Source organism: Biomphalaria glabrata, chromosome 16, assembly GCF_947242115.1.
Source record: "Biomphalaria glabrata chromosome 16, xgBioGlab47.1, whole genome shotgun sequence".
Lineage (NCBI taxonomy): Eukaryota > Metazoa > Mollusca > Gastropoda > Planorbidae > Biomphalaria > Biomphalaria glabrata.
Genome location: NC_074726.1, coordinates 25293898 through 25304070, shown reverse-complemented (window position 1 = coordinate 25304070; position 10173 = coordinate 25293898). Strand labels below are relative to the sequence as shown.

General features: G+C 34.9%; 1 protein-coding gene across 3 annotated transcripts; it reads left to right on the top strand.

The window, feature by feature from the left end:
* Positions 1 to 85: 85 nt before the first annotated feature.
* LOC106060315 (uncharacterized methyltransferase YdaC-like) lies at positions 86 to 6671 on the top strand. 3 transcript variants are annotated; one of them, XM_013218139.2, is made up of 6 exons: positions 86 to 288; positions 2735 to 2854; positions 3293 to 3428; positions 4352 to 4632; positions 5434 to 5545; positions 6250 to 6671. In XM_013218139.2, exons 2-6 carry the CDS (start codon positions 2765 to 2767, stop codon positions 6393 to 6395), a joined length of 765 nt encoding a protein of 254 aa, XP_013073593.1. In that variant the 5' UTR covers positions 86 to 288; positions 2735 to 2764; the 3' UTR covers positions 6396 to 6671. The 3 variants fall into 3 exon arrangements, with proteins under 3 accessions (XP_013073593.1, XP_055870446.1, XP_055870447.1); XM_056014471.1 differs by lacking the exon at positions 86 to 288 and adding an exon at positions 340 to 358; XM_056014472.1 differs by lacking the exon at positions 86 to 288 and adding an exon at positions 386 to 404.
* Positions 6672 to 10173: the final 3502 nt, after the last annotated feature.

Genomic DNA, 10173 nt, shown 5'->3' with positions numbered 1-10173 from the left:
ATTAAATAAAAAACTATGAAATCCATTTTATCAATAATTAGCATTTAATTACTCATTTTATAAATGTACACATTAAGGTCAAGGTCAAAAGGAAATAACTCGTTATGGCGATGTGTTTGTAAACAACGTGTGTCCCCGGCAGATCTAGATCTATATAGTTATATACACTTACGACACTTACGTCTAGATCTAGTAGACCTATAAGTAGAGATCTTCTTGTTAGAGAAATGATTTATTTTGTAACTTATTTAAGCATCAATTGATTCACCGCCAGTGTAACTAATATTAGTGAGTAATTTTAATTTAGTCGTCTAAACTCTCTAGTCACTAGTCAAGTCGTCTCTAGATCTAGTAATAAGTAAGTGATAAGTCTAGTCACTAGTGGCTAGTGGACTGTCTAGTCTGTGAGTAGTGTGACTCTGTGAGTCTGTCTGAGTGAGAGTGTCTCTATGTCACTATTGTCAGTACTGTCAACACTGACACTAGTCTCTTAGTATTAGTAAATTAGTACTCACTAGATCTAGTTAGTACAGCGACCCCTTTTTACAATCCGCCACTCTGCCTCGACCTTCCCCCACCCCCGCACACACACACAGCAATGATTGATGAATAGAAGAATAGACGATAACAATCCATTTTTTCGATGCTCATAGTCTTAGGCGACCCCTGGCAAATCGTCAATCGATCCTAAATCTGTTACTATAATTATAAGAGTATACTGATTAGAATCTACAACTCGAATGACAAGTTTTTGATCACAAATTAAAGTCAGTCATCAATCATTCAAAATTCAATATTGAATCAATATCATGAATTAATATTAACTAGTATTGATTTCTCTATATAAGCTATTTTAAAGATCTAGAATCTATATATAGCCTATACTACCTTAAGTAGTAGACTTAAGAAACTAAATTACTAAGACTTAATGCATACAAGTAAGCATAGCTCAGTAGAGTCCTCAATTGTCTTAGCTTAGACTTAGAGCAGTGTTTCTGAAACTTTTGTTTGTGATGGCCCACCAAGGCAAAAATAAATAGATCTAGTACTCCCTTTCATGCCATTCTCACCAATTCAATTCCTGCCTTCTGAGCTTCAGAAAAAAAAAGTGCTTTGTAATGTAGTACTGGCAACTACAGCTTACATTGTGTCATAATAATATATAGTGTAGATGCAAATAAAGAAGGTGTATGGGAAGTCTGTAGAGATATAGAGACCTCTGAGTTATAAATCTCAAGTGCTTGATCATCGTACAAACTTCCCAACCATTCTGCATCTTGTGGTACCATCGCACACACAAAAAATAAAAATCATTTGTTCTGACATTTTTCATTATGCTATTTTGTTCCGCAAACTCTGATTTCAAAAAAAAAAAAAAAAAAAAGCATTGCTTTTTTACAATTCAAAATGAAAATCATTTTTACAAACTCCCTCTGTCTGTCTGGTAAAAAGTTTATACATATATTTCTCCCACATCCAATCTCTGATCAAGCTGAAATTTTGCACAATTATTTCTTTTACCTGGACACACAAGAATCAATACAAAAAAAAATAATCAGTTTGTTAATTAACTATTGGTAATTAATTATTTTGTTTCTTATCTTGAACAAAGGAAAGTCATTTAACTTGACTGATAAGTTGAATTAGTCCCCTTTATTGTTTGTAGAAAGAAAAGTTTGTAAATAACTATAAAACCTATTTTCATAAGCAGCTGCCTGGCACAGTGGTTACCATATTAGCATGAGGAGGCTTTAGCCCTTGGGTTTGTATTCAGGCCACTCACTTTTTTTATAAATACATTTATAAGGCAATCCCCCAGATACCTTCTTCTTTCTCCCCCTCCCTATTTTCCAACTGGTCCAGACAAGCGATGGGATCAAGGCGTGATCATGGCCTATTGAGAAAGCTAAAAGCATAAAATTATTTTAAACAAAAACAATTGGTAAAAATGTTTCTAATCACACAGCTTAATTATTGTTAGTCTAGATGTATTACAAATTTAATTACATGACTGACCCAAACTAATTGATACCGGTTCAACTACACTTAAAATAAGCTTTGTTGTTTGTTTTTAAAAGTATTTTTTTTGTATTTTTCTTTTTTGTTTTGCTTGACCTCCTGGGCTAACACATGGATGCACAATTCCTGCTAATCCTCCATAATCAATTTTCATTGATCATCAGGCAAAACAATTTGCTCCCAATAGTGTTTCTTGCTCACTGGTTTATAAGAAAATAACAAAATTTCATGTAAGGAATGTATTATATATCTAGTAAAGATCTATGGACTTATTTGAATTTATTAAATATTTAGATTTTTTTTGCTTAGATGTTTTTAGTTTATGTTCCCGTCAACTTATTTTATCATTTTCTAAAAAATTAATTACATTCTTAGGTGACAGGCTTTGTCCGTCAGCAAATAATTACATTTATATTCACCATCATCAAACTTCATGTGAGACTAAAATCCTATCTTACTAAAGCCTTTGACTAAAATACTTCAGTTAAGGGCAATGCAACGATCACCATTTGCCTTTTCAGATCTGTCAAAATAGAATAGGGCAAGTCAGGTTTAGTTGAAAAGAATATGAGACAATGTTTCTTCCCACAGCGGAGTACTTAAGGTCAAAGTCCATCAAAGAGAAGCCCAATCTGGGTGCTTCATGTGCTCCCCAACTATGCTGGATTTTGTCCTTGCAATTTTATATTCAGAATCTTTAAATTTTTTGTTTCAGATTTTTTTATATCACAAATGTGTTTGTGCCATGGCAGGAAAAATAAAAATGTGGTATGTAAAGCAGATGAAGACACATTTAAGACATCCACAAAAAGGTCTTTTTGGATGGTTTGTTACGGTAAACAATGCTATCTTCTTTTTACAAAGAATATATAAACTCACTGTCTGTCTGTCTTGTAAATTTTTTTTTATATGTTATTTCCACCACACCTATTATCTGATCAAGTTGAAACTCTACACAATTCTTCATTGTTCCTAACAAAACATGAATCAATTTTAAAAATTACTAATTAGTTAATTAGTGGTAACTAATTAATTTTGTTTAATATTGAAAAGGGGAAATGATTCTTATTTCTGAGAGATATGGCTTTAAATTGGAGTTATTCTCCTTTGATAAGCTTTTTTTTTAAAACTAGTTTCAAAATTTAAATAAAATTTCAAATCAATTTGTCTATACTTACAATCACCATTTGTAAGTATAGTACCTAAATGCTAGCAGAATAGCTATTGAAATTCATATTGATGAAATGATATGTTCATTTCTTTTTCATTTTAGCAATATTTAACTAAACGGAATGGATTCTTGGAAGAAAATGCTGTTAGGTTGAGCAATATTAAGCCTGATCATCATGTTTTAGAAATTGGCTTTGGACCAGGTATTGGTCTGGAATCTGCTTACAAAATAATAAAAGGTAAACATATTCTGGATTTAGAATTGTCTGTTTCAGAATATTTCAATATTTAGATGAAGACTGAATACTACATTACACCATTTTTTACACAGAGAAGCAAAATGTGTTGATTATTTTTCTAGGTTTGGCATTTTATTTATTTTTCAACTCACTTTGTTTGTCTGTCTGTTTGGTTAAAAGTTTGTAAACATTATTTATCCGACAACCAATCTCTGATCAAGCTGAAATTTTGCACAATTATTTCTTTTACCTGACAACACAAGAATTAACCAATTTGTTAATTAAATGTTGGTAATTAATTATTTTGTTTGCTATCTCGAACAAGAGGAAGAAATTGTACTTGACTGAAGTGGTGGTATAAGCTGTATTAGTCCCCTTTTTAAGTAAGTTTTTAACAAACAATAGATAACTACACAATCTTCTATTGTCATAGGAGCTTGCAGAGTGGTCGTTATGTTGAATTCAGGTCATTCCTTTTTTTTTTTATAAATGCTTTTAAAAAGTAAATACAGTAAAAATTCACCTAGATATCCCTTTCGCCCCCACCCCCTCCATTTTCCCAACTGGTCCAGATCAGTGAACAAAAGGTATTTAAGGCCTGATTTTTGTTCATGTTAGCTAGTTAGAACTTGAAGCTTTTAGAGAGTTAGTTAGAATATGAAGAGATTGTAGGACTAATAGTAAAAAGTTTTAGTAGTTGTATTGTAAAGTTTTTGTATAATAAATATATGGAAATTGCTACAGCATACACTTGTTCTTGCATAGGAATCATCAACAGTTAGAAAGAACTTGCACCATAACAATTATGTTATTGTCAATACATTAAGATCGTTTCAAAAAGAGCTATTCCTCTTTGAAAATGTTAAGTTACTATATACCGGTACAACTGAAAATTAAGGCTACCTTTTTTTTTTTTGCTTTAGATGGCAATGGAAAACTTTATGGCATCGAGTCGTCATTTTATATGGTGGAAACAGCCAGTAAAAGACTTCATAAAGCTTTAACAGACAAAAAGTTAATGTTGTTTCACGGATGTGCCAGCAGTATTCCCCTCAACACCGATTCTGTGCATCGGGTCTTTCACTGCAACAGTTACTACTTTTGGCCTAGCATGAGGCCAGTGTTACGAGAGATTTATCGTGTGATGAAGCCAGGTGGTGTCATGGTCACAACCTTGTGCATCGACAATTTGAAAAAATCCCAGGTTAGTAGGTGCTGATGTGTTTGAACTGCCCTTCGGTCTTCATGTTGAGATTATGGTGACATTATTCAAAATCAGTTTGAAAAAATCACAGATTGGGGCACAATGGCCGAGTGGTTAATTGCTTGGCTTCTGAATTTGGGATCCTGGGTTCAAATCTCTGTGTAGACTGTGATTTCTGGATTTTTAGGGTGCCCATGAATCCACCCAACTTAAATGGGTACCTGACTTTAGTAAGGGAAAGTTAAGGTGGTTGGGTCATTGTGCAGGCCACATGACATCCTGCTCATTAACCCTTGACAATAGAAACAGATGACCATAACATCATCTGCCCCATTGATCGCAAGGTCTGAAAAGGGGAAACTTTTTACTAAAAAAAGAACTGTCTTTGCCATAAAGTGACGTAGAGCTAGAGATAGCAGAAGTCTATCTCAGATAAGCAAAAGATATCTTGTTTCATAATGGGGTGGTCCAGATAAAAAAATTTTCCTATGTATGTGTTCACCCATGTTTCCAACTAAATCATGATTAGTCAAAAATTAATAAAATAATTATTAATAAAGCTTTCTCACCACCCAGTTTAAAAATGAGATCAATTCTATCCTTATACATTAGACATAAGAAGCAAAAAATATGTCTAAACTGGCCTTCAGCATAATATACCTTACTAATGTATTAATTCTTAGTTAGTGTTATTTCTTTTTTTACCCCTACAAATATTGTGACTTATTAGGTCCTTATCCACTATGTTAAACTACTGATCAATGGGAAACAGTTTGAAAGCTCAAATCTTTTCTGCTTCAGAAAAATGGCTTCCTCAATAAAGGGATTGCAGACCCAGTAAAGTACATGGTGTGCCTTGAAAATTTTGGTTTTGAAAATGTCCATATTGAATATCAAAAAGATCCCATTACAGGTAGGTCTACATTTTGCTTCTTGTTAATTATTTTGAAAGATCTGCTTAGAGTTAGTTTTCTTGAATGTTCTACAACATGACTGATCTCCCCATTTCTCAGTCTATACAAACATAGATTAGCTCTCACAAATAAGAGATAAAAATTTTGTATCATTTGACTTCACTAGAAATAAAAAAAGAGAACATGCCCAATGAAGTGATCAAAAGAGATTACAAACAAGTTGTGGAGCCTATTACTAGATTGATCACATCATTTCAAAGCTACTCCTTGTGTATTGGCAGCACAACTACATTTATATCTGCTACAAAGTGTATCCTCTTGAGGCATTTCATGAAGTCCTCTATCAAAAAAAAAAAAAAAGGTCAGAAAGAGAAAACTAATCTACAATGCCCAACTTCTAATTACAATGCATTAATTGGGGATTTTAAAATACATCAATTCTAGTCTTGACAAAATGGTACAGACTCTTAATCTATTGCTACATTGACCCTGCACAAGGCTGTCCAAGGATGAAATACAGTGTCACTAAAGGTCTTCAAATAAGCAAATGTCATAATTTATTGAAGCTAACCATACTTGAAAGATTTCAGAAACTTCTACTAATATTTATTTAACTTAAAATTATATGCAACTTCACATTTTAAAAATGCTTTTTTTGTGACAACTCTTGATTTTGAATCATAAATATGTACTTTATGGTCAGGTAAAGAATTTCAAGCAATATTCTCGGAAGTCATTGAGAAACCAGCCCATGACAAATCCATGTTCAGTGATGATGAGGATGATGAAATCGAGAAAGAAGTTGAGCGATTATTCCATACCGGTAATAAAAACATTTCGGAGACATAGCTTTGGAAATGTGTAGACTTACCTACCTGGCTCTACTTATTGTTAGAGATTGGATGCTGCTGTGTATATATATATGCAAGTTGTAATACAACCTGGAATGTTTTTAACTTATGGTGGTATGTAAATATCTTTTAATCTGCAATGAGTTTTATCATTTGGATGATAAGTAACATTTGCTGTAACTGTCCAACATGTAAAACATAATTCTGTAAATAAATTTATGTTGTGCACTTTATTGATAAACATTGGTAATAAAAGATTTCTTGTGCAATGAAAGTCAAGGCTTACTGTGTATTACTTATGATAATGACTAACTGAAATAAAGACTTGCCCATAGATTTAAAAGGTAAAACTTTTTTTTTGTTAGGTCTTCACGTTGATCTAGGGAATATTCAGGAATAATTACGCCAAGTTTCATTAAGATTGTTTTACAAATAAAATACATGCTTGCATATGGACATCATAAGGGGTTATGAATTTTTGACCCAAATACCTCAGAAGGTTAGGGCAAACAAGTAATATCAAATACACATATAGTTAACACAGGGGCGCCCCCAGAGGGCTGTGACATCTCCATTGTGGTTCATTTTGTACACCAATAGTTCTTTTTGCTTCTTCACAAAATTCGCTGATGATTCAGCTCTCCTTTTCGTGTAGCTGGAAAGACCATTAAAATAGTGCAAACTTTTAAATACCTTGGTACCATACTATCCTGGACAATAAATTAAATTTTACTGCAAGTACTGATTATATCATTAAAAAGGGCAGCAAAGATTACGATTACTTTGAAAAATGCCCTCATTTAATGCTAACAAAAAACGCCTTGGCGATATTTTGTCACGCTCACATCTGCAGTATTTTACGTTTTAATATCTCTGCCTGGTATGACAATTAGAACATTTAAAAAAAAAATAAACTTCATAAAATCCTAAATGCTGCTGGTAAAACATTGGCAAAAAAAACTAACCCCATTTGAGCAACTGTTTGAGAAAAACATTCATAAGAAATTTAACAAGATTTTAGAAAAAAAAAATCTCCCCTTGGGTCAAGATTGTGTGATTTTACCATCAAGAAAGAGATACCAGACATGTATAGCAAAGAAAAACACTACTTAACAGACACAAAAACTCTTTTGTTCCCCTGGCAATCAAATCATTAAATAAAATTCAACTGACATAAACATTTCACATGTAAATTCTGAGTGAGTCTGGTATGAATGTATATTTTGGTTTTCTATAGTTATAATGTTTTGTTTGAAAGCATAAAACATTTTGCGAATATAAAAATTATAATTTTTTTCTTCCACATTGTCCTTTTGAGAGCTTAGATTTTTTTTTTTACCTACCCAACACAATTATCAAACAATAATTAGCTTCAATACTTTACACATTTGTCATCACCAGAACAGCATTATTTGTAACATGGGAAGACTGATCTTATGCCAAATATATATCTTTTTTAGCTTTGAGTTACAAAGGTCCCTTGAACACATTGAATATCAGCTTTCCCATAACGAAAGTCAGTGGTCTACAAAAAAGGCCCAAGCTAACGGACATACATTTCAAAACCAAAACAATGCAACCACCAAAAAAAGTGCAAACAGAGAATGTATAACATCTGGCAGACATGTTTTGTCTACTATATGCAGGTCACAGATGGAGCTGCAGAGCTATGTAATATACTGCACTCTTCAGACTTGAAGATTACGTCTATTGGGGCACTCTACTATTTTTGTTTAACTGTATAGAACAATTATAGTTCAAAACTGAAATTAGTGCTTTTGAGAAAGAGGGGGGTCTGATGTTAATATTTCTTGCAATGTATTACCGGTACCCATGATCTAATGCATCTTTAGAGAAATGTTTTTAAAAACTTGTTTCAAACAAATATTTTAATATTTATTTTTGTTTAAATTCATCATGATGGCTTCCATTTTAAAGCCTTAGTAGGCCTACATATAGGCCTACATCTCTGTGTAATACTTTATAAATGCATTTATTTATTCCGTATCAACTGGATCTAAGAACTATAATAGTGACTTTGGCTGCCTGGTCGTGCGGTTTGCGCGCTGGACTGTCGTTCGGATTTACCGACGGTCGAGGGTTCAAACCCTGCCCGCTCCCGTCCTCCGTCGTCCTACAGGAGGTTTGGACTAGGAAGTAAACTATCTTCAACTCTGAAGGAACATCCGAAACATGTAAAACATATTACGAAAAAACATTTTTACAGGGTTGTGACTGCGTACTGCTGCTTACAACGCAAAGACTTTAGAGTGCGCTACTGTTTACAAGGCTGTAACGTACCGTTGGTGAGAGCTACTCTTTGATGTTAGTGTAGGGGTGACATACTCGAGGTCCAAGCAAATGTATAACCGGGCCTTGAGGTTATAAATTATGGATCATGCAGTTATAAAAGGGCCTAGAATAGTCTTATATATATCCTCTGTTACCGAAATAGACACAAATAAGATAACATGTCGAATTGGTCAACACCGTCGCAAGATCCCAGGAATTCCCCACTACAAATCATAATTATTATATAGCTCCTCCTTCGTAGTCGAAGATGAGCACATTTCTCATTTCCTATGGACTCGAAGATGACTGTAAAGTCAAATCCTCGCTTTAAAAAGCCGGCCGCATACGTGGCATGGGTAAGTTTGGTCAGTTGCAGATAGGCCTTCTTTTCTCAGCATTTTGTTGGTTCGACGCTCTTTCGTCTGGCCATTCTTCTTGCTTCATATCTTGAGACTCCGAGTCTCACAGCTTCACGCCATGAGGAGCGATCGAGAGCTAGTGCTTCCCAGCTCTGAATGTCGATATCGCATTCCTTGAAGGAGCTCTTGAGAGTGTCTTTGTAGCGCTTGTACTGGCCTCCCTGGGAGCGCTTTCCTGCACACAGCTCCCCATACAGAAGTCGTTTGGGAAGGCGTTGGGTTGTCTGGCATGCGGACTACATGTCCCGCCCATCGAAGCTGGGACCTTTTACTGTCGCATTGATACTGGTCATCATTGGTCATTGATACAGTTATAATAGGGCCTGCAGTAGTCTTATATATCCTCTGTTACCGGGATAGACACATATAAGATAACGTGTTAAATTGGTCAACATCGTCTCAAGATCCCAGGGATTCCCCACTACAAATCATAATTATTGACAGTTAGGCTAAATATGTAACCAAGGAGGCGCGGTGGCTGAGCCTTAAAGCGCTTGGTTTCCGTACCGGGGCCCCGGATTCGAATCCTGGTGAAGACTGTGATTTTTACTTTCAGGGATCTTGGGCGCCTCTTTAGTCCACTCAGCTCTAATGGGTACCTGGCATTAGTTGGGGAAAAGTATAGGTCCTTGTGCTGGTCACATGACACCCTCGACGTAAAACCGTGGGTCACAGATGAACTTGGCCTACATCATCTGCCATATATATCGCAAGGTCTGACTAAAGAGGCCAATCCTTGATACACAGCTGCAGTCACAGGTTTTGCATCTGTAATCACCAGGTGCCGTTGCATTTTCACCCTTATTCTTTCTACAACTGTTGGATCTGCAATCCGTGACCCTTCTTTTCTAATCGCTCTCCGTGTGGATCTATCCAGTGCTTTTCCCCAGCTGTTAGTGTCTATTTTGGAGAGCTTCATGTCGCGTTCGTATACATTAGTAAAATACAGTAAGTAGGGCCTAACGTGGATCCACTTAGCCATTCTTGCGTTCAGATTTCGATACATTACTAAACTTTAATTACAATGAGGGCATGTGGGCCTACCAATAATAATAATAACTTCGA

What these genes read in the sequence shown, in the direction of transcription:
- LOC106060315 (XM_013218139.2), top strand. Translation starts at nt 2,765, where the DNA reads ATGGCAGGAAAAATAAAAATGTGGTATGTAAAGCAGATGAAGACACAT. An exon ending in TTTTTGGATGGTTTGTTACG is followed by an intron (nt 2,855 to 3,292) that starts GTAAACAATGCT and finishes TTTTCATTTTAG; the next exon opens with CAATATTTAACTAAACGGAA. An exon ending in ACAATTTGAAAAAATCCCAG is followed by an intron (nt 4,633 to 5,433) that starts GTTAGTAGGTGC and finishes TTTCTGCTTCAG; the next exon opens with AAAAATGGCTTCCTCAATAA.